Source organism: Excalfactoria chinensis, chromosome 6 (assembly GCF_039878825.1).
Source record: "Excalfactoria chinensis isolate bCotChi1 chromosome 6, bCotChi1.hap2, whole genome shotgun sequence".
NCBI classification, from domain to species: domain Eukaryota; kingdom Metazoa; phylum Chordata; class Aves; order Galliformes; family Phasianidae; genus Excalfactoria; species Excalfactoria chinensis.
The window spans coordinates 5,807,503-5,831,530 of record NC_092830.1 but is presented as its reverse complement, the minus strand read 5'-3'; the positions used below and the strand labels follow the sequence as shown (position 1 = coordinate 5,831,530).

Genomic DNA, 24,028 nt, shown 5'->3' with positions numbered 1-24,028 from the left:
GATAGCTAGTTGGATTGATTTGAGTGTTCATCACCTCACTGTTAACTGCTCCACAGTGGGATTTCAGTGTTTCCTCCTTTCAGTGGGTCATGGTTTACCTGTAGAACTAGGTGGTTTCCCTGCCCCTCTTGGGCACTGTGAGCTTCCGTGCTTGAGAAGTCTGTGAAGGTTTGCTGGAAACATCTGTATAAATCAGTGTTAAGAAGAGGGAGACTAAATGCTGTTTTCTGCAGGCTTCATTTTCTAGTAATCCTTAGTGTTTGTCCAATCCTTTTCTTGCAGTCGCTGTAGCTGATAGCTTATGTCCTGTCTCTGAATTTCAGCTGAACTGTGGAATTGAATTCTTCCTGATACATTTTCTTGTTTCGTTCATATCCAGAGGTGAAGAGGGTGTTCATTTCCAGTGCTTTAGCATATTTCTAGTGCTAGTGAGACATTTTCTTAAATAAGGATAAGAAGGTGTAATGTGTTGATTTGAAGGCCAGGGTCAGGAAGGGGACAAGTGTAGCTGTAGTCCTAGGAGAAGAAGAGGCCCTGACTAATGCTGCAAGCTGCTGTATTAGCACCTTCTCACTTGGGGTGGCCTCTGTATGTATTTCTGTCTGTTTGTAAATTAGGAAGTAGTTGTGGTAGGGAAGCTGTGTCCATCTATCTGTTTATACAGGCATTCTCGGGTAGTATGTTAATACTCAGCCATTGAAATGTTGCCTGATCCCGTCTCTCCCCCTTTGGTGTGGAGCTGAGGAGCTTTGCAAGGAAACTCATCTTGTTCTCAAGGTGGTGCAGCAGCTGCACTTTGTATTCCATCTCCCAGAACTCCTGCTAGGTGGTCCTTACTCAGAACCCAGTGCAGACTCTTTGGGCACATCTGTCACTGCTGTGCTATATATTCACCCAGTATACAGCTCTGCTCAATGGAGTGTAATCATAATTCTCTGTACTGCATTTAAAGAAACACGTGATACCACTACCCTGCCCACAGGTTTTACTTTCCAACATGAAGTCTGTTCTTGAGCTTGGGGTTCTAATTAAAAGCTATTAAAATTAGGTTTTAATGTCAGTGGTATCCAGGTTTCTTTTGGTGTGTGTTTGTCTATTGTTATTTTACTTTGTTCTAATCGGTTGACAGATATTATAGTTACACCTTGAGTCTGGGGCAAATATCTGACTGTGACCCTTGCAGCACCTGGCAGCTGTAAGCTCTGCCTTTATCTAGAACAAATGAGTTTAGACCATTACAAATGTTTTCTGAAATAGCTCTGTCTAGGTTTTACCTAATTAGAATTTAAGACAGAAGCATTAGCAGACAAAATGAAAACCCTGTTTTAACTAGATGCTATTTATATATTCAGTGTTAGTTTTGTAATGCTCTATTTAGAGGAAAAGCTGGGATGACAGTAAACTAGAAGTTACGGTGTATTGAAGTAAATCTGGATTTTTGCTCTAATCCTGAGGTTTCATTAATGTTGATGCTTCATTTGAAAAATATTTTAAAAGAGCATTTTAATTAGTAAGTAAGTCCTAAAGATTTCACTGAAATGTTAATTAGTCTGCAACCACTTAATAAATAAAGGGTTGATCAGCACTGAGTTTTCAGAGTAAGAAGCATGCTAACAGATAAGCGCTTTGCATTCCATTCCTTTCTGCTGGATCTTTAAAAATGGGAACAAGATAGTCTTGAAAGTGCCTTAGCACTTCAGATCTGGCTCTCCTCTATCTCCATATGTATGCTGGTATTTTGTCCCCAGCAGTTCCTAAAGGTTCTTAGTGTCCTCTGTAACTGTACGCTCTGGGTTCTGTGCAACATTTTCCAGAGTAGGCTGTTAGCTTCTAGCTAAAATAGGTATAATTCTGTATTTGGGTATGGATTCTTCATAGAGATAAGACTTTTAGAGTTTAAGTGTGCCTCCTATGTAAAGTGACAGGGAAACAAGTAATCAAACAAGCAGTATTGTTGTTAACCAGTGGGAAGAATGGGAAAGTAGTAATTCTTTCCTGATATAATTCTGAATGATACAATGAACTGGATTCATACTTGGTAGTCTTGTGTAGATTCTCACATCTGTCTGTGAAACTGGAACAACCTGAATTCTAGAGGCTAAGTGACATCAGTGCTGTGCTGGCTCCTAAAATGGGAACTAGAACAGCAGAGCTGTATGAATGAATCCAGCACAGGTTGTCACTATTGTTAGTTGAAGATAGGACTATGAATATATGTTAATTTATAACATCTGATTTTTGAACTGGTGGAAGTAGGAGTCAGAGAAACTGAGAGAACTCTGTGTTTTACCCTGGACGTGGGAGTGTTGAGTATAGGAATTTTGCCTTACAGTCAGACATTGTTTATGCTTATTATACTGGAGGAACAAGAGTTGTCAAGTGCAAGCTTGGTTGTGGTGTTTTATATTATCCTTGGGTTGGTTAAAGTTGAGCAGAATAACTCCCCATAAAGCTCACTATAGAGAAACAAAGCATGTCTAAGGTCCTTCACACCTATTCATGTTCTGTCAGGTCAGTGTAATGAGTTAGTTTGGGAAAAATGACTTTAAGAAGGAAAAATACAATGAAGTCATGCAATGCTTAGTGGCTTCTTAGTTTTTCAGTTCTGTGTAGTGTCTCTATATACCACCCCAAAATGAATTATGTTAATTATCCCCTTAAAATGGAAATAATGACAAGTAGGCAATATCCTTGACCTTTGCAGATATGAGTTAAGTGCATTTGTTTCATTTCCAAGAGTTCTGCTGTTCTACCTGTACGTGAACCAATTCAGCAATAGTGATAGTTGAGGCAAATTTTGTGTTATAATTCTTGACGGGTTCTGTAGAAGTAATCTATGCACAGAATGACTTACAAGACTTCTTTTCTTCTCCTATACAGATCACCCCTGGCAGCAAGGCGGCGCAATCACAGATGAATCAAGGGGACCTTGTGGTAGCCATTGATGGAGTCAATACTGACAGCATGACTCACTTAGAGGCTCAGAACAAGATCAAGTCAGCCAGTTACAACCTGAGTCTCACTCTTCAGAAGTATGTTGATATTACTTAAAATCTTTGCATTCCTAAGGGTATCCTCTGAAATCCATGACTAAGGGCTATGTGTTTTGTCTTTGCCTGTTAGATTTATTTAAGGTGCCCAGTATATAGATATGAGGTGGACAGCTAAAATCTGTGGTGATTCTTGTGTCAAGTAGTATGGATTTTTATAGACATCAAAATAGCTTGTATGCTATATGAACGTATATGAATACAATTGTAATTCCTTATTCATCCAGGCTCCTGGTAAAAGTCCAACAGTGATGTTTCTTACTCCCATGTGAACACCTACTTTTGTTTGGTGAATATATGTATGACTGTTCTAGGAACAGCTGTCGTAAGTGTTCTGATCCCATGGTTTGAATCTGTCATCCCCAGAGTGAGAGGTTTCTGTTTGGCATCTGTGAGTGCATTTGATTCAATAAAAAAAAATAGGTGTAGCTTCAGCGCAGGAAAGGAAAATATTTGAAGTTGTAAAGGGGAAAGAGCAGCCAAAAAATATTTACATTCTGTACAGATTGTTGAGATGGGGACACTCTGATGGGCATTAAAGTCTGAAAACATGGAATCCTTCCAAATGGAAAATGCATATATGTGTTATCAATTGGCTGTAGTGATAGGAAAACTGAAGCCATAAATTTCAGTGATCTTGGACATTAATGTCTAGGTGTCACATGGCTCTACAAAGTGTTTTTCAAGATCATGGATTTCCTTACCAGAGGGCCCGTGGTTTGATTTTGTTGTTGCAGCTCTGGAATTGAAGTGAGCTTGCTTGTTTAGTCTATAATGCCAAGAATAAAGTTATGGAACTTGAAATCTAGACTTAAGCACTCCGAGACCAAAAGCTTTTTATTTGTCTAATGGCTATTGGCTCTCAAGAGCAATGGCCTTTCCTTTTATTGATCCTGACTGTGAAAGTTTCGTGAGTGTTGTTTATGACCTGACAGTTCAGATAGTGTTTGCTGCTACTCACTTTTATTATCACATTTAAATTCCCCTTGGAGTTTTCAGGGTGAGGAACTGGATATTTTTTGTTTGGTTATCAAGAAAAATGTACGCGGTGTCTGCACTTGTGCAGGATATTAAATTGCAAGGCATGAAATGTAGCAGAAGGGAAGCATTGAGAAGGTTCATTTGTACTGTCCTACTACTCTAAACAAAGAGTCTGCACTTCTCTGACTACACGAATTTAGTTTTTCTTCAAGCACCATCAATTTGCGCTGCTCACTGTACACTAACATAGCTCTTCAGTAAGTGTTTTGTGTGGGGTGCTGGCCTGCTTCTGTCATGCAGACATCTCATTATACCCTACAGGAAGCTGTAGATGGCAAGTGCTTACTGATCACTTCCCTAAAGTTGCTGTTAAATTTGCCTCTTATCACCTCACGTAGGCTATGATTTCACTGAACCTTCACAAAATTTAGTCCATCTCCTTGAATTCCTTGAATTAGAGATCTTGACAGTTGTGCCAGAGGTTTGATCAGGCTGTCAGAGTTCAGACTTCAAATGAAACACTGCATTTTCCGGATGCTCACCGTCAATTTCTGGATGCTTAGCTCTCTTAGCTCTCCAGAACCTGCAGTGTACTTCCTGTGCTGCTTGACAATGGAAGGTTGTGATCATACTCTGTAATGAACTGATGTGGAAAAAAGAAACTGCTTCTAATCTTTTTGTGCCTTACCGGAGATTAGTTCTCAGTCATTTTACAGTATCTGTTTCTGTTCGGTCACTTGAGCTGCACAGCTGCCCTCAGACATTTTAGTCCCAGGCCAGTCAAAGTTCATCTTCAACTGGCTGGCTGTTCCACAGAAACTTGGCCATCTGTTTATTGTCCTGCTGCATTCAGTTCACAGGTGAAATATGAAATGCATGTAAAATCTATTTTTAATTGATACAAGTGGGTTTCTTTTTAAAATTCACATTAAATACAGTGCAGGAGTATGGTATTATTTGTCAACATGTTTCACTGGAGCATCCACAGTATTCATTTGATCTTAAGTCAAGGAATCCGATCAGCCTCCTTGGAAAGGGTTCACCAAATGTACCGACTTAGAGTGTCACAGGAATGCCTATGCCAGCAGAATGAGGCATGCTCATGTTACAGCACTTTCCAAAACTAAGATGCCTGCTTTGGTGTCACCGTGAATTGCTGCAAAGGAGCAGGGAAGGTGCAGGCCTTCTCTGCCTGGTATGCATTGACACAAGACCCCTAACCCCCTTCCTGGGCTAGTCAATGTTAGAATACAATTTATATTCAGGCAGTCACAACTGACTGCCTTTTGCTGGCAAATCAAGAGCTAAATAATCCTTTTTAGTAGTGAAAAGTGGCAAAAGCTATGAGAGATTTATGGTAAACATTTAATAGCATTCCTTTTCTTGTGCAGCACCAAAAGACGGCTGATCATGCAGTATTTATTTCAGGCCTACCATAAATAAAGTGTGCCATGACAGCAGACTGCAAGCAAAGGAAATGCAAAGGTTATTGTAAACTGCTTTCTTTTGTCTGAAGATGTGAATAGTAAACAATTCTGTGCGTGTTTTAGATCTGCTGATGGGCTTATTTTTAAATCAGAACCAGATTTAGGCTAGGTTTATGCTTGAGCAGGAATTAGAGGTTAAATATTTCAGTTTACTCTTAAGCTTTCTGTAGGTGGTTTTCCCAAAAGCACAGACTAAAATATTGATACCCCAGCTATCCAATGGAAACACTGCCAAAAAGCATTGCAGGAAGCGATTAGTAAAAACAGACAAAATGAAAGTATGGTTTGGGAACTTTCTCCTTTTTGTTTTTGGATGATTGTATTGCATTCATTAAACTAATAATGCTTTCATTCAGGGACTGCTTATGTGTAGAAGAAGAATCTGTTCTCATGCGAGTGTGACTTTTTACCTTGTTTGAAAGGAATGCGAATGCTGGTGGTTATTTGCTAGTGCTTGTGTTCTGCTTGCTGAACGCCTCTCCTGAAATCCATTCTTGGAGTAGCTGAGTTCTTCCTGGTTGTTTCACTGCAGTCTTTACAGAAACTGAATTCTAGGTGTCAAATGGCTGCTCCTTGGATAAGGCTGCAGCAATACTCCCACAGCTCAGGAGTAATGCTTGGGACTCAGTAGTTAGGATAGCAGCATTGAAAAGTTAGCGGGGGCAAAAATTGTATCAAGACTCCAGTAAGGTTTCTGAATTACTGTGAGCAGAAGCAAGGCCATTGCTACTGTGTCATTCTAGACTGAGGGTATGAATGCCTGCCTCCTACCCACAGTATTCAGTAACCTGGCATTAGAAGTTCAAGAAGCTGCGTGACTTGCATTTGATGAGATTTCACTAAAAGTGTTAGTCTTTTAGCACATGTTCAAGTGCAAATATGTTCACGTTGCCTTAGAAATATGGTCTGAAATTGTATGATAAGAAATAAGAGTTTCAGAGTATAAAACAGAACAGTTGTCTCTCAGCCTCCTCTTCTCTTGAGTAGACAATTCAGATGTCATCAGCCTCTCCTCAAAGGATGGGAAGTGCGTGTACCTATGTTCTGGAAAGGTACTATAAATTCTACTTCTAGCAAGATAAGGATATTGGAGTAGTCAGATGCTTACATGCCCTACTTAATCACAGTGTGTGTAAATTCAAGACTTTAATTATGTTAGTAGAAAAAAGGAAAGCAACAACAGTGGTGAATGTGATGCGACATTGATTACTTACCTTGCTTAGAAATTTGACTCTAGAACTAATTAGAGCCATTTATTTTCAGTATCCAAAGTTTCTTCCCCAAATTTCTGATGGGACCACATGCTTACTGCATTAAAGAAAAAATGGGTTCAGAAAGTTAACGTGTATTTTTATGAGCTCTGAAATAGAGATTAATCCCATATACTCAGTTGTCTCTGTGCTCGGACATGAGAGGATGGCAGCATTTGTTGCCAAATGTTAGGCTGGTATCTGGACAAGACTATGAGTTACCATCTTGGAGCAGATAACATTTAATGCTTTAGAAAGTGATGAGCAGCTTTTTCCGTGGAAAATGAAATATAAATGTCAGTCATTGCAATGAATATAGACATTCCCTACATGAGCAGGCTGTGTGGACTGCTATTTACACTCAATGCATAAAGTGTCCTTGTTAGTTTTAGAGCCTGGAGACTGTGGAGCCAAGATTTTAAAGGGCAGTAAATTTTTCATTACAAGAAGATCTTGCTCAGGGATTAGAACTGTTCTCAGACTGCACATGACTTCTTCCCTACCTTGAAACACCAGCTTTCAGTGAATTTTCAATCATCCTTTTATTTGTAAGAGAAAAATGTGATGGATGAACTAAAGATTATCTCAGTGTGAGTTCTAATACGCATTATGTTGTACTCAGCATGGAAAGTTATGGTAGATATCACTGGCACATTTCATCCAAATCAATAGGCTTACACAACTCGATATACATGACATCTATAATCTTTGCAACCAGTGACTCCTCATTTCAATCTGCAACCAGGAAGTTGGTATGTTAACTGAAATGTTAAGCTCACAAGAAAGGTCGCAGTGTATCAGGGCTGAGACCTTTTCTTGTTGATTAATGTTGATTGGCTTCAGTGTGGATGTGCAAAAATGTAAATCACATGTTTCAAGCCAATTCATTACTTGTAAGAAGTGGAACTGGGGAGTCATTTGATTGGGTAAAATATGAGTGCTTTACTGGGTCAGCCCTGTTATTTGTGCATGTGAAGTTATTATTTTTGTTTGGATTTTGTTTTATTGTGATATTACATGACCACCAGCCATTATAAAAGCTTCCAGGTCTCTTTTGTTGTTGTTTTTTTAAACCAACTCTTAGTCAGTGATGTCCCTGCTAAGATCAGGGACACACTAAAGTGTGTTCTGCTTGGCTTTCGGGCACTCCAGAGGCTGGCCATTTCTTTGTTCCCTCTTTCAGACTGTTGTACACTGCAGCATGGTAGTACTGGGCACTGGCAGGTGCTGGAGTGGTTTCTGCATTGTCATAAAGACAACTTCAAGCAGTACTTGAAGAACTTGGAAGCACTTGTTTTGTAATTTTTACAAGGCCTGGCAAACCTCCTTAACAAAGCAGTCTTAAAATACAGAATTAAGTTCCTAGCAAAAGACTCTCAGTATGTTTTCTGACAGGTTTAACATCTGTCAGATGAGGGAAAAGAGTGGTTGCTTAGTTTTCTTACAGCTAACCAATAGTATTTTGTATTTATTACTTAATTTATTAATTAATATTGTGGGAAGCAATCTGTTTATCCCAAAAGGTCAGGAAAGTGTAAAATAATTAGAGAAAGCATTTGTTTGTTATATTGCTGTCTTAGCAGAGCATCTGGATCACTCACAGGCTTTCATTTATTTTTACAGTCATGCTGGAAATTGTCTTTCTGTGGAGAAGTGGAATAGAATGCCCAGTAACTTTCTGTAGGCCATCCTGTGTAGCAACAGCTAAAACTGAACTTTAATCTCAAAGGTAGTGAGTGTATCACAGGATCATCCTTCTTCTGCAGTTTGATTGGCTGGTTAGCTACTAAAAATGTAGTGGAATTTTTATTGTGCTTGAAATTGTAAGTCAGTTGCCTTGGTGAAGAGGGCATTCAAAGTACCTAGCAACATTAAAAAACCAAAAAATACCACAACAAGCGTGGAAAGCTTGTAGTGACTGTAGTGTGTATAGATTCATGTTTTATTTGCATTCCTGTAAAGCCTTTGTTAATGTCTGTTTTGCCTAGTAAACAAGACGTAAATAAATAGGTATCAGCACACTGCCAAGTAGGATGTACATCTCTGCAGGTTGTACATCTCTGCAGGTATCTCTGAGTAGTGTTTGCAGATCTGATAGCTGCTCATTGCAATAGCTGAAGATACTCATGTGTCTAGAGGCATGGGAGCTTTGTTTAGACAATAGTTACTGATTATTGTGGTGAGACAACAGCAGTGTTGGGTTCTGTGTACCCCACTGCAGTTCATGTCCCCCAAACAATAACAAAAGGTGGTGGAGGAAAAAAGGCACTGATGGAGAACTCACTGGTGTATTCTGCTTTGGAAACAGAGTGAATACCTAAGTGAACTGAACTGCAGTTAAGATCTAAAGATCCACAGTCCCTAATTGTTCTTTCTGCCATGTATGTAAACTAGAAATGCCCTGAAAGCCATGCAATCTACTGTAATGTATGCACTGTGAGTTGAAGAAATTACAGGAAAAACAGGTAACTAATTTTGCATCATTAACAGCTTCAGGAAGTACAAGTCATTTGTGGTCAGGATGCTCGAAGTATCTAGAGTAAGACTTGCTTTTAGCAAATGTTGAGCGGCAAAGGGGAAAATAGACACTGTAACATCATTAACCTATTTGGATTTGGACAGCACTTGAACTACTGTGGCAGCTGTATGGAAGGCAGCTGTTGAGTTTCATGTTATTCTTTTGTGAATCTCTTTCCCTCCTTTTATAAGAAGGGAGATGGATTCATTCTACCTTTGAGGCTTGGCTGTATTCCCTGATTTTTAATTTATTTATTTATTTTGCTGGTTCTTCAGGGTAATTCTCTGCAACAGCCCTCAGGGCTGATCTGAAACCTGCAGCTGAATGACTTGCACCCTTAACAAAGCTGTTGGAAAGCTAAGAGCTGCAGGACTGCCCTTGGAGTCTGGTGGTACTTGAATGGGGGTGATCTAAGTGTCAGATACACTGTCTGCATGGCAGGGGAAAGTTGAACAGGAGAAACGGCTGTGTTTCACATTAGATGCTCTTCAGTTGAAAAAAATATATATACAGGTAAATATTTATAGCTGAATCTTCAACATTTTTACTTATTATGTTTACTGGGGTGAGTGACAGAGTGGTGTTTCTAGTCCAAATTAATGCATATAAGTACTGAATAAAGACAGTGCACTTTCCTGCTCCTTGTAACAACAGCTCTTTGATATTAGATCCTTTCATAACTGAAACGTTTTGTTCTCTTCTTACACTAACAAATTACTTCATTATTTGCCTGTTCACCCTAATTACATTTCTTTTTAGCATCTGGCATTAATTAGAAATAATAAATACAATCATGAATAAAAAATAACTACTGAATTGACAGAGATTTCAAGTAAGATTATATATGATTAAGCTCTGAACCCTCCCTGATTACTGTGATTCTATTTCAGTCTCTCCCTTGTGATTCTCTAACGCTCTTCTCTGCATCTGAGCAATCCGATTTCTGCCCTCAGTTGTTGCTGGGGTGCAGGAATCTCAGGGCTGATACTGAGTAAACTGGGAGGCGATGGAGGCATTAGTAGCCAGTCAGTCCTTTCAGGAGGGAACAAGCTCATGGGCAGAATACAAGAGAGTTCAGGTTGAAGGGATTTTGCCATGCAAGAAGAAGGGGAAGAGTAAGGAAGATGTCTAGGTGCCGTCCAGTGGGATGAGGGGGAGTCTAAGAGAAAACACAAGAGTAGAATTTGATTGCTGCTTCAGAACGTTTAGATATTTTCAGAACTTGCAATCTCATGAGTACTTTTTTCTCCTGTTCCCTTTCATTCCTTTCTCTAAACCCTCCAAGTGTTCTTTGCTCTTTTGTTCTTTGTGTCCTATAATAGTTACAGCTCCCCCTTGCTCAAATCCCTTCTGAAGGAAACAGATATTACACACTTGCAAACATTCTCTTGCACAGACTTTTGGATCTCTGCTTACTTAGAGGTGCCATTTATTAGTATTTTTGTTTATATGCACAACAGGCCTGAAAAGCATAACTGCCAGTTCTGCAGTCCAGCTGAGTGTAGAGCAATGCAGGAAATTAACAAGTCAGTCATCTGTCCAAATGCTAATATTTGCATTACTGTTGACATGAAGCAAAACTGCTGATGGAAGCATTTATCAGTTTCAGTGCAGGTATGGGTGCAGTCTTGATAAGGTAAAACTAGGCTTCATCCTAGCCCCAGAGAGATCACGGTGGCGTATGAAGTATTGTGGGGTTTGTATTTGTGATTCTCATAGATGATTCTCATCTCCCAGGTAGAGCTTATTGAACTTAAACTGAGGGATCATAAGACTCAGGATTTTCCCTGCAAGACTTAGAATCGCTAAGTAGCTTCTATGTATGATATTTAATTCAGTGTTTGGCTCAAGATGGACATATTGAACTGATGACCATGAAGTATATTGCTGGATATTTTACTTCTGTCATTTTTTTCCCCAAATTAATATTATTGCATTTAATACGTATGTATCCAAAGCCCAGTTCTGTAAGCTATAAACTTCATCCCACTGTGTGACCCACTCCATTATTACTCCATTAAATTAGGGGGTGTGTAAAGTAGGTAAAATGATTTCTAAATATTTCAAAGTTCATTTGTTTTATTACCTTTCTATAGACTCTCTTTTTTTTTTTTTTTTTTTTTACAAGTTTTGAGACATTAAGGTACTATTTTCAGCATCTTAATCAGTGTATAATTAGATGCTCACCTATAATGAAGTGAGAAGAGCTTAATGTAAGTTTTAGCTGTCCTGAGAATCCAAGAAGTGAAGATAGACACTGACTGCCAATGAAATAAACTAGAAGAAACTTCTGTGAGCACAAAAAAGAGCTATCAGCAGTTAGATCATATCTCCTGTCTCCAAGTATGGCAGTATGCTCACCTGAGAGAAGGGACAAGCTGTTATTGCATTATGGAACTCGAACTCACTGGAATCCCTTCCTTAGGCAGGCAGCTCCTCTTAGAGCATCTGAGTCTTACTGAACCTTTGTTGTGAGTGCAAAGATAATAGGATTGAAGTCAGGTGCTCTTTGATTAAAGATACAATTAGGTAGATGGGAGCAAGTAGAAAGTTTGACAGTTATATCAAGAGTAATATCAAAACTGATCTGCTTTTCAAAACTAGATCCTTACTGCTTTTAAATTGCTGTAAGGCAGAGAACCTGTACTTGGAGTCGGGTGGGGGTGGATATCCCAGAACAGGAGATACTGGGGGACAATTAAAAAAATATGCTGGTATTCCATTTTTAACTTTGAAACTAGAAAACAAAGTGCAGGCAAGTTAAAGACAAATCAATTGCTTTGACTGGAGAAAAAAAGTCTTCCTGGAATATTTCAACATAATATCTAGAGTTATCACGATCATTAGTGAAATTTGGACTTAGATCTTCCTTGCAGCTCTACAAACAAAGCGTATTCCGCGGGCATTTGGAGTAGAATAATTTTGCAATCAATGAATTAAAATGTAAACTGAGCCAGACATGCACAGCAGCAGCACCTCAGTGACTTGGAAAGCAATAAATGTAAGTTAGTGTTGCTGCAGGATATGGTATAGCAAAGGAGGGAGAACAAAATATCCTAAATGTGCAGGATATTTTCCCTGAGGGATGATAGCTCGTAAGTAAATAATCACTTGACAAGTACATACACTTTTCATTCCACAAATTGACTTCACCTCTTCAGCCCTAATTTCTGATGAAACCTGTGCCAAGTTTAGCAAGCTTGATCATTCTGTTGTTAAATATCACTGTTACAAACATCCAAGACAAAGCTATGCAAGAACACTTTTTGTTTCAAAGTAATATCTTAAAACCTCAAAGTCAGTGTGAAATCATTATCTTAGTTGAATAACACTGTGAATAGCAGAGATAGTTCATGAGCAGCATTTGGAATAAGTAAAGCTCCTTACTGTCTTCTGTGGTTGAGTAATGACTGGGAAAAATAGAAATAAATTAAACAGCAGAATCATAGGGGACCCCAGGCCTGGATGCAGTACTCCAGATAGGGTCTCATGAGAGCAGAGGTAGGCAATCACCTTGCTGGCCACCCCCTCTTGATGCAGCCCAGGACACAATACAAATATTTTCTAGTTAAGCATTAAACTTGCTGTATGCCCCTGTTTGTTCTGCATGTAAAAGAAACAAAAAGCATTTACACTGCTTTTTATAGTGCTTTGGCACTAGAATTCATGGTCAGTGGATGGAACAGAAGGTACACTTGGTGTTTGTGCTGCCTGGCTCTGTGTTTGACTATGCCTAGGACTACCGTGATAACTTCTTAGAAATACCTGGGTACCAGTGGAAGGAGGATCAGAATCTCCCCTGAATCTTTGCTTATTCATAAACTTTTTCCAGTCAGTTTTCTGCGACTCTGTGTTCTGGGCTGGAGCTTAGTTTGTTTTCGTTCTCTTTTTTTCATGTTAAGTCTTAAATATGAGTTATTTTTTCTCTTAGCTGAAATGGTTGGTGGAAGCAGTTCTGAAGGAAGATGGGTTAATAATGTGTCTCTAGGCAGTTAGTGATCAGCTTTTGTCCTAGGAACTTGAAGAATTTCTCAGGTTATTATATTATGATATATGCAATCTGTAAGCATCAGTAATTAGTGCCTTTTACGGTTTTCTAGCCTCTTGCTTTAGGAATCATACAGTCTTAGAGTGGCTTGGGTTGATAGGAACCATGAAGAACAATTAGTTCCATTCTCCCTGCTGTGGACAGGTTAAAAGAGTAGCATAATTTCTGTTTTCCATTAAGAAATCTTCCTGTTCCTGTGAAGATAAATCATTTTTTCCTAGTTTGTTTCTTATGTGGATATTTTATATGTGGCAAATAAAGCTAAATAGCTCAACATGACACAATGTTTTAATGCATGGATTCTTACTGTGACTGGCCCTACTTTTTGTTTGTCTCAGATTTTTTTCTCCAATAGCTGCCGCTGTTAGATATGTCATTTGAAAGATTAACAGAGCTCTCAGTAAGGAAATAAAGAGCCTACAATGGAGTTTCTTCCACACATAATCTGTTATTAAGTTGAGCTATGAAAAATGAAAACATGTATGGCTACTTAATTTTACTGAACCAAAAGCATCCTCTATGTTTTTGTTATGAGAATAACTATCTAATCCTTCCTGATGGTCTGTTATTCTCATAGTCTTTATGTCCTCTTGTAGTGTTAAATTTCACTTGAGGTTAATCAACTAATCTAGGAAACAAATGTTGCTTTCTATCCATTAGATAGATACATTGTCTTTTTAATTTTACTTTATGACCAGAAGAGCTTTATTTCCCGTTTCCTATGCTATTTTCATAACATCTATAATATCTTCCCCTATTCATTTCTTTCCTAAAGCAAATGGTTCCAGATGTCTTAGCTACTTCTGCTCCAGTGACACTTTTGTGTGATTTTAAGTACTTCTATTTCATTTTTGTTCCACTGTCCTCATCATGAAATGTAATTTTTATGGATGAGATTTTGAAATATAACTCTAATCTGTAGGTTGGCAGTAGGACAGCAATAGCATAACTGTGATTCCTCTGATTATTTGTACTTTCTTCAGTTCATTTTCCTGTGATCCTAAGTTTTCTGGGAAGATTTCAGAAGGGTATTCAGTGCTATAGAAGGTCTCAAAACCTTCACAAATACGTCTTCACTTTCTGAGCATCCTAAAAGTACATCAGTTAACATTTTAACTCAGCTTAATTGATTTTGTTATATTCCAGTTAAAAGGTGGATTGTGCATTTTGCAAGTATTTTGGTAGGGTTTATTCCATTTTATAAAATCCTCCTGTATTTGTCAAACACAGGTGGAAGGTGGTGAGTATCTGGAGTGATCTGTAGTTGAAACTATAATTTATAAAAAAGAAAGTTAGGCTTGCTTCTTCCTGCATAGGTGTTTAAAGACTGGTAATTGCTACATAGTTCATAGTTTAAGATGTTAAATACTAATCTTTACAGTTGATCCTGAGATTGCTCAGTATCAAAGCAATCTCATTGCATTTGAAGATACTGCTAGGTCCCATTTTCCAGAGTGCTGTCCAAATGTGAGGTTGTCTCCTGTTACAGCTAATTGGCATCTGCAAGAATCCAATCATAAGGTACTATAAAATAGGTGATGCAAAGTCAAAGGCTCTTCTGTTATTACTGGCTTTTCATTGTTCAGAGAAACTAAAGCAGGCGTTATTTTTCACATCTAAGACTTCTGCGAGTGAGACCATAGAAGAAGCTTTGGGATGACCAGAATAAGTATTAGCTTGGCCTAATTTTCACTACTGGTGAAGTAGCATTTCTGCAAGAAATGTAACGTTTTAACTAGGAAAAAAAAAAAAAAAAAAAGAGTTCTGATTGCAAAACCTTCTTTTTTCATCCCCAGATCGAAACGTCCAGTGCCAGTTTCAACCACACCACCCAAAATTGACTCACCCAGAGCTGTAATTCCCCACCAGAAGGTATGTGACACAGTTATACTCAGTCAAGCTGATGTTTTTTATCTATCATGGTGAAGGTCAGTACCTTCTACTAAAAATAGCTTTAGTCCCTCCTAAATAAATAATGATAGAATGAATGCATAGGAAGCAAAACTGATTGCAGTGTACCTGATGAACTGTATTTTGCTAGTTTCTGATTAACAGAACCAAAGCATCTAGCTGTCCTCTGATGTAAATTTGAACAACTGGAATCTGTTATCTTCCTGAGTTTGTTTTTTTCATATAAGCAAGCAGCTACCAAAGATGCTGAAGATAGATGCTTGCTTTTGTATATTCTTGGGGAAAAACCCTTTAGACTGTGCCTTGGTTTAACTAAATCCAGACTGCAATTGAAAATACACTGACGTGGAATGCAGACATAGAAGGGAATTGAAGATTTGCATTGTATTGCGTTCTTGTTGCATTATTCAACAGATATAAACATAAAAACTTAAGTCAATTTTGTGAATAACAGCAAATGGCAGAGGAAATGGATGGCTTGGTTTCTGTTCTTAAATGTTAGCTTCCATAATTTAAAGGCTTGTATTTGAACAATCAGTCATTCACTGTCTCTGACAAGACCTCAGATGTATTTTGGGGGTACTGAGGAGTTAGGATGCCTGACAGATGGTATAGATCCAGGCTAAAGCACTGAGGAGGATGTTTATCTTGCTGATGCCTTTAATTAGATAAATGGAGAGGAGGTAAAATCTCCATTAATGCAATTTTATTCATTTGGCACCAGTTTCATCCCAACCTTGTAATGTGAGAAAGAAACATTTGTGATCAAAAGGCATGGAGAACGACGTGATCTTTTCCTACTTCAATAGTTGGAATTTCTGGTGGTAAAATCTAAAATATTTTTTTAAAAATCAATGCCATACTTTCCAAATTCAGAACTTAGAAGGTGGGCATCATCCATATAATTACCTCAGACACACAGAAGCTAGCAAGAAGGTAGGGAACACAAGTGGAGAGAGTAACTAGAGTCAATGTTATTTTGCTAAACTTGAAATGAACTTGAAGTTATATGTTAGTTGAGTCAGAAAAAGGTTATTTCATTCTTGATCTTGTAGTATCTTTGTTAAGGGTTTTTTTTACAGTTATTATCTTGGAGGAAGTTATTGGAAGACACACCAAACAGTACTTAGAAATCCCTAGAAGAAAAAGGGTGGGTCACTCTTTCAATTAGATTGGTGTTTCGATGCACCAGCAAAATACAGGGTAGGAAGGGGAAGAGAGTACTTATTTCCTTCAAGAGCTACAGGGAATGTTGTTAGTTTTCAAGGCAGCAAGTACACAGTCCCCAGAGTTATTTCCCAACACAAGACTGATGACTGTCATTTGAGACCCTCACTTAATACCTACGCAGGTATGACAAGTTTGACTACTCTCATTGCAAGCCTGTACAAAGCCTGTATAAAAATGCATCTAATTTCTAAGGTTGTGTGTTAGGCATGATTCTTCCATAGCAGATGTCATTGTGGAAATTATTGCAGTAGGCATTCAAAGCTGCCTACTACACAAAACTATTTTCCATATCCAACTACCCTGTAGGAAAGTTAACTCCACACACTGTAGGTTTATTACAAGTCTTAAAAATGCCTTTGACACAGAAGTCATAAAGTGTGCTTCACATTTCCTATTTTGATCTGCCTGAGTGATATAATACCAAAGGACTTGATCTTTTTTCAAGAGCATGTTAGCTTACACTTGAGCATTCTGTGTATCCTGGCTTAGGAAACGCTTACAGCAGCAACTGAAGGTAGCCTATTCTACATGGGGTACCGGCAGTAGCTGCAGCTGGAAAAGAGAATTTGTAGCACCTTTATTTGGAAAAGCTGACATCTGTGTTGAAGGCATAGTGGGGGACAGGCTTTCTAACAGTATCTAAGCAGGTGCTTTTTTTAGGCAAGGTCTATGGCCTAGTGGAACAGGCAGCAGTGGAGTGTTGGGATGGGGGGCTGTTAGCAGGTTAGGAGTGACACTTCTGTTTTGGAGCACAGAAGATGCTGACCAGATATAAAAACAGGACTATTGAAAGCCAGCAGTATGTCTTCTTGGGCTAAGACCTGTATCTAAGTAATAGAAAAGAAGCTGAAGTGGAGAACAGTAATTTTAGCTGAGGAAAAAAAAGTAATGTTGAGCACAGAAAGTGGAATTCTTCTCTGAGGATGATTTGGAATGAAATGAAGGCATCAAAACATTAGAAAATATGTCTCAAAATCCAAAATAAAGTGTCCTTAGTGATGCAAACAGCAGTATGAGGATGTCACAATAAGGTACATTACAGTAAATACACTTAATGTTTCTTTGTTTCTCCTTATATTATTTCTGTCAACACCATCACTGTAGAAATGAAGCGTTTTTTCACACACAGGCAAAAAGCTGCCACCTCCACAGCACTGCTTTGCAGTGTTTAGACTGTGGTTCACTTGAAATGAGTTCAGTTGCCTTACTGAAATAGCTAACAACATTACAACACAATCATGACAGTGCTGACTTCAAACATCAAGGGATGTTTTTCTTACTTCTTTCTGGGTCAAGGTTAAGGCATGGCTAGCAAAAAAGAAATCTGCATGTGCAAGTTCAGTGTCTTAATATAAGCCAAAAATTCTTCTGCATGTTACTCTAATCAGAATGTAGCTTCCACTAATTTTCAAGCATGCATTCCTTCTTTGCTATGGTCATTGCTTTCCACATTCGAGAAGAAATAAAGATGCCTTCTTTAAAAGAGATGTAAGGAAGGACAGTCGTATTTTTTCCTATCTATCCCAAGTAACGCGTTCTCTAATTACCTTTTTGAGCTGATAGATGTTACAGATTCTGCAACCATAAGTTACTGAAGAGTTGAACTGATTAGCAGTTTCAATATTTTCTTCTCTAATTTTAATCTTAAACTTGAAAGAGCTTTGTTTTAGAGGAAGTTTTAGTCAAATATTGTGCTACAGATGTAGCACAGGTGGAGGAGGAGGAGATAACTATGGCTAACAGCATTCAATCAGGGAGAAGAAAGTATGAATCCAGGGTCTTGAGATGAAGCCATTACCAGTCAGTGAACTTCTGCCAGCTTTTCAAGTGTATGCAATACAGGTGAGGATTCAGCTCAGTGCAGTTCAAAATGGTTGACCTGAACCTCTAAGGCTAAGCACATCGATTTAACATTTCTCTCTTTGTATAAAGGTATTAAGAAAGCCTCTTTCATTGTCATAATATAACTACCCTACTGAATGCACGTGTTACAGAATCCCATTGAGGATCTCATAATGCTGAGGACTTGTTTCCGGACAACTTTAGGTATCTATGTAGCTAAGAGAAAACAAAGAGGATAGGTCTCTTTAGCAAACTGTACAATGGAAAAAGCTGAGCTGGAATCTATTTCTTGAGTGTCTTTGAGCAGACTCATTTAATGCTATTGTACCTCTATTTTCTTTTCTATAAAAAGCTTAAAGTAACACCTTTTCTTGAGTGTGCTGCGAGGTCAAATTCATTACTGTAGTGGAAGAGATGTAAAACTGTTCTCCCTGAAGTGCTAAAAGCTGGAGTCGATTATAATAAAGACTGTGTGGCCACAGAAAGAGACAAAAGGTACTTGAGCTTGCAAAAAAGAGGATGTGAAAAACTTTTTTCTTTCTATATAAACGTTTCTCGCTTCTCCAATATATAAAAGCAGAATTTACTTTTCATAGGAATTAAATAACTATAAGGAAAAAAAAAAAAAAACTAATAAAATTGTGGAATAGAAATGGAACTGATTTGTAGGTTCCTTGTGTTCCCAGTGCTTGAGACTCCTCTACATTTGTTAATTATAAGCTCATTCACTGCCATCACACTGGGAAATCAAAACCCAGTTTTCCCTCACAGTAGGAGATAGCTGCAAGCCCACTGCTCAGTGCCAGAGCCTCCTCTTCTGGTCGGCTGAAGTGTAGCAACAGACTGGCATAGGTGTAAATGTTATCTTCCTCTTCCAGCCTCAGAGATGACAAGGCAGATTGGGATGAGAGGCAGCTGGGAAACGAGGGGATGTTTGTTACTGTTGGCTGTGTTTTCTGAGAAGTAATGCTGACAGCCACGATGCTACTCGCTACTAGAAACCTGACCTTCATATCTCACAAATTCTCCTGTATTGATCTGCTGTTGTGACTGATGTGAAAGACTAAAAGAGAAAGAACAGTATTTTATTCTAAGCTGTAGTCCCAGGAACAATTTGGATGAGGGATCGCAACAGCAAAGAGATAACAAGGTGATTACTGGAAAGAATATGAAAGAGAAATTATATCACTGCTCTTTTATCCACTTGGTGTTTCATCCCTTTATCCCCAGTTAAGGGAAAACACCCTACACTTGAACTAACATGAAGGTTAACTTAGAGACTGGTAACCTGGCACTGCTGGGTTACTAAGAACTCTAATAATGAGTTGCTAGTGTGATAGTCTTCCAGCTAAAAATTGTCTGTGGAAAGAGAGCAAAGATTGATTTGTGTCATAAAGCTTGGTTAAAATCTTCAGCCATAGTTTCTTAGGGTTGCCCTGTCGTTTTCCCTTTGCTTACTGTTAGTGTTCAGTAACACTAAAACAATGAAAATGAGTTCTGATTGAGGAAATATCTGGATTTTCTCTAGCAGTCATTGTATAATATAGGTAGCGTATAATCAGATCTATTAGCATGTCCTTTGACTACAATGCTTAGAAAGGAAGCTCAGGGTAAATTTAGATAGAAGCCACTGATTTTTCCATACAACAAAGTAATATAGCTGTCAGATACTTTTTCTTCTCAATCACCTCTGTACTGTTTTGTTTTTATTATTTTTCCACTTTCTGCTATCATGTAAAACTCATTTGCAGAAGTGGTGACGTGCAAACACAGCCTTGTGTGTTTGCCCCTGTTAAAAAACATATTGTGAGAGACAATACATGCTTTCTATTTGCTCAGTAACACTTGGAAACTTGCAGTAGGCCACTTAAGGCTGGTGGGTTGCTGTTCTCAGTGTCTTGGTATAATGACTGGAGTCTGTAATTGGAATAAAAGGAGTAGCACTTTGTTTGTTTCTACAGCCCTGGGCAGCTATTAATGCCAGCTAAAATCTCTTTATGTTTATTAACCAAAAGAAAGAAAAAAGTTTTAAGTTCTTTTTATTGGACTTCTGAGCAGACATGCCAAAACATGAAGACAGTGCTTTGCTTAATTGACAAAAGGAAGCCACAGTTAGGTATTGTCAAGACAAAGAGGCTGACAAGCAGAATGGTAAAAAGTGAGTTTGTTTGTTTGTTTGTTTTAGGTTATCCAGAGCATAAGTAGTTTTCTTATATTGTAATAATACATTAAAAGAAAGAATAAGAAAATAGAGAGGAAAGGTATAAAATGCCTTTTACATCATTTACGCTAAACTGCATTAATAGTAAATCATTTATCAAAATGAAGCATAGTACTACCTTGTCCCAAGATGAGATTCTGTTGGCACACTTAACATTTGAGAACAAGCACAGGCATTTCTGTGTATAGTTATTGTCAGGAGACTTGTGACTTTGATTGCAGTCCTGTTTAGATACGTTATCTGAGACGTACTCATGCACACAGTAATTCAAGTGGAGATGATGCATAAGCTGTCAAATTAGAGGCCTTCTGTCTGTTGAGCAGGTATCTGTTCTTGAGTCCATTTGGTCTATTTGCTACCAATGTTGCATGGCCTAATTAGCATGAACCAAAGCCTGTGAAAACAATGCAAGGTGTGGGCTTCAGTAACTTCAAGCGTCCTCATGAAAAATAGAATGGTGTGGTTTAGATTAATTATGTTTTGATAATAATGAGATTGTTTTTTATGTCTTTATGTTATTTCAGATAATTCTGACCTTAGGATATCGTCAAAGTTTTCTTAATTACCTTAGAAACTAATAGACTGTTGTATTTGTATACATTCATTGATATGAAGTTGAACAATAGCAAACGCTCTTCTAATGATAAGCTTTAATTTGTTGATTAAACTAAAAGAAATGTTTAAAGGAAATGCTTGAGTGTGTTTTACTTCCCTGTTTTGGGAACAGTGAGCTTCTTTGTTTGAAATCCTCCCTGAGAGGTTGGGTGCTTTGGCCCTTAATCTGTTTGCTACTTTATCAATATGTTTAGAAAGCAGTGATTGCAGTTGTGTTATTTTCTGCATGTGCTCTATGATTGCTCTTTTCTTTTTTGTTTTCTTTTTCTTTTCTTGGCCTGCATGTTTGCTACTACAGGAACCTGCTTGGGAAATGAATGGCAACCGAGCAACCTTCAGTCCTCTAACTAACACGGCGACTGGGCCTATGGGTAGTGTTTTAGCAACCAATGGAACATTTTCAGGCTACTTCAACAAGGAAGAGATCAGCTTTTCAAATAGCTCTTCTTACTTAAAGACTACCACAGTTAGATCTTCTATTTCCTCTCAGTCTGTGACTCCCGACATTTCACCTGCAAAGAATAATCTAGGTTCAAAGCTAAGTCCCGTATTGACTGATGGCAATAGCCCCGTACGCCAGCTGAGCCCTGCAAGGCAATATAACAACCCTATTGGCCTTTACTCAGCAGAAACTCTAAGGGAAATGGCTGAGATGCATAAATTAAGTCTCAGACGAAGGGATTCGGAAGGTGGACTTCCTAGAGGGTAGGTAATGTGGTAAAAATATTTAATGTTTCAATAAGTTCATAGTAATATCCAAACAAGATTTTGCTGAAAAATGAATGTAGTAGTACCTACCCTGTTGAACATTTGTGTTGTAATTATGATCGAGGTCTGAACTGCAATATGAATTGGCAATAATCATCAGAGCGTGAGCAGAAACACAATGACTGTAGCATCTGTAGCTTCGCATCAGAGCTGTGTCATTTTAAAATGATGTTTGCATTCTCCTAAAGGTAATATCCCTACCAACCATTATAGAAACTGCTGCAGTCAATATCAAACCCTTTGGTACTTTCCTAAGGAGAAATTGCTTTGACCAGCAAGCCTGACATGCTAGTGTACTGCTATGTCCTGCTTTAATCCCTTCCTTAATGTGTTGGCTTTCCTATGCATTAATGAGTTAAAAGTGCCATTTGTTGAATCTTCTGGTTTGAATATAATGTGTCTCACATCTGATCATTGTGTTCTTAACTTGTATATTAAGAAGGCATTATCTGCAGATACTCCCTACTGGTCTCACACTGTCAAGGTTTTCAGTGCGTTAATATATTGCAGAGAAACTGCATTATTGTTAGGTGTGGTAAGTAAGCAAATTGGACTGCAGCGTGTGATGAAAATCAATAAGAAACGAATTCTACTTTATCTGCCTTCACATTTTAAACTCATATTACGTTTATTCATGCTTATTTTAAAATTAAGTTTCTTCTTATGAATATGGGAAAAGGTGTAATTTCAAAAAGAGGGATTTGTTTACATGAGGAAAAAGCAACAAAAATTTCAGATGATCCATTCCTTGAAAGAGCATGTACAAATGCTTTAGGTGATTCTTCTGGTTAAGATAATTTATCATAACTCTCTCGGTCATTCATTATGATCGTCTCTGGAGCATCTCCCATAGGAGTAGAGGTTCAGGGACCTGGGTCTGTTCAGCTTGGAGAAGGCTGAGAGGAGATCTGATCAATGTTTTTATGTAAATAAAGTGCAGGAAGCAATTTGGACAAGGCTAAACTCTTTTCAGTGATATGTGACAAGAAGCAATGGCCAAAAATGGAACTAGGAAGTTCCACATGAATATGTGGATTAACATCTTTACAGTGAGGGTGACAGAGCACCGGAACAGGCTGTCGAATGAGGTTGTGGGTTCTCCTTGTTTGGAGATATTCAGGACCCATCTGGATGCCTACCTGTGCAACCTACTGTAGGGAACTTGCTTTAGCAGAGGGGTTGGACTCAATCTACAGTTCTCTTCCAACTCCCGCAGTTGTGTAATTCAGTGACTCAGCATTTCCAATCCTAATTAATTTAACTGAAGAAATCCTACGCTCTTTTCTCATACTGTGTAATTAAGGACAATTCATGTTTAAAAGAAACCAGGTTTATAGGCAAGATCAGCCAAGTATACCTCAAAATGCTTCTCAATTACAGTTTTCTTGAGGAAAGCTAATACTTGTTTTATTTCAAAAAGCCAAGTTTTCTGGGAGTGCATCTCACTCTTTCTCCCACTATCTTCATGTACCTTCTTAATGTCTGTATTTTGGATGGCTCTGCATTCTAACTGTTTATTACTGAAGTAACAGCACAGCTGCAACCATCACTCACTGGAGTCAGAGTGAAGCACACTTGTGATACCAGAAGGAACTGTGAAAGGGCCATGTAACATAATGACTGTGGTTGTTGGGGTGCAGAAAAGATGCTGCTGAAAATAGTTGTATGGTAACTATTGAGTCATGGCCTGACCCACTGATTGAGCACCTGTGGAAAGGACCTGGTCAACCCTGGGAGCACAGGTGAAGGCAATTCAGTTGTGTGAAAGGAAGGGGTAGAGCCTGGCTGCATCTCTCTTAGACCTCCTTTAAAGGCTGACTGCTGCAGGCGAAGGATCTTTTTCTGTATATCCCTCCTTGGTGGAGCTTTCGCCTGTAAACTTGGAATCTTCAGATATGGGTGAGCAGTCTTCTCCTTCATTATAGCACCTGTGTATCATGCCTGTCCTTCCATCATCACATCTCTATTGTAGTGCGTTTCCCATTGTACCTATCTGTCCAATTGCTACAACACTTCTGTCTTCATTTTGTTGTTTCTCCATTTTTTTCTCCTTTACATGTACACATTTATAATCAAAATGTACAAAGTTTGTTCCAAAAGTAATGCC

The 24,028-nt window shown here is 38.4% G+C and overlaps 1 protein-coding gene across 6 annotated transcripts in view; it reads left to right on the top strand.

Moving 5' to 3' along the window:
* LDB3 (LIM domain binding 3) overlaps window positions 1–24,028 on the top strand; it is a 112,761-nt gene that overhangs the window by 30,931 nt on the left and 57,802 nt on the right. For 4 of the 6 annotated variants that reach the window (XM_072340164.1, XM_072340163.1, XM_072340161.1 and 1 more), the window contains exons 3-5: window positions 2,881–3,032; window positions 15,131–15,206; window positions 21,452–21,858. In XM_072340164.1, coding sequence (XP_072196265.1) covers window positions 2,881–3,032; window positions 15,131–15,206; window positions 21,452–21,858 — 635 coding nt within the window. The remainder of the gene's footprint in view (window positions 1–2,880; window positions 3,033–15,130; window positions 15,207–21,451; window positions 21,859–24,028) is intronic. The other 2 variants (XM_072340162.1, XM_072340165.1) reach the window with 1 other exon arrangement.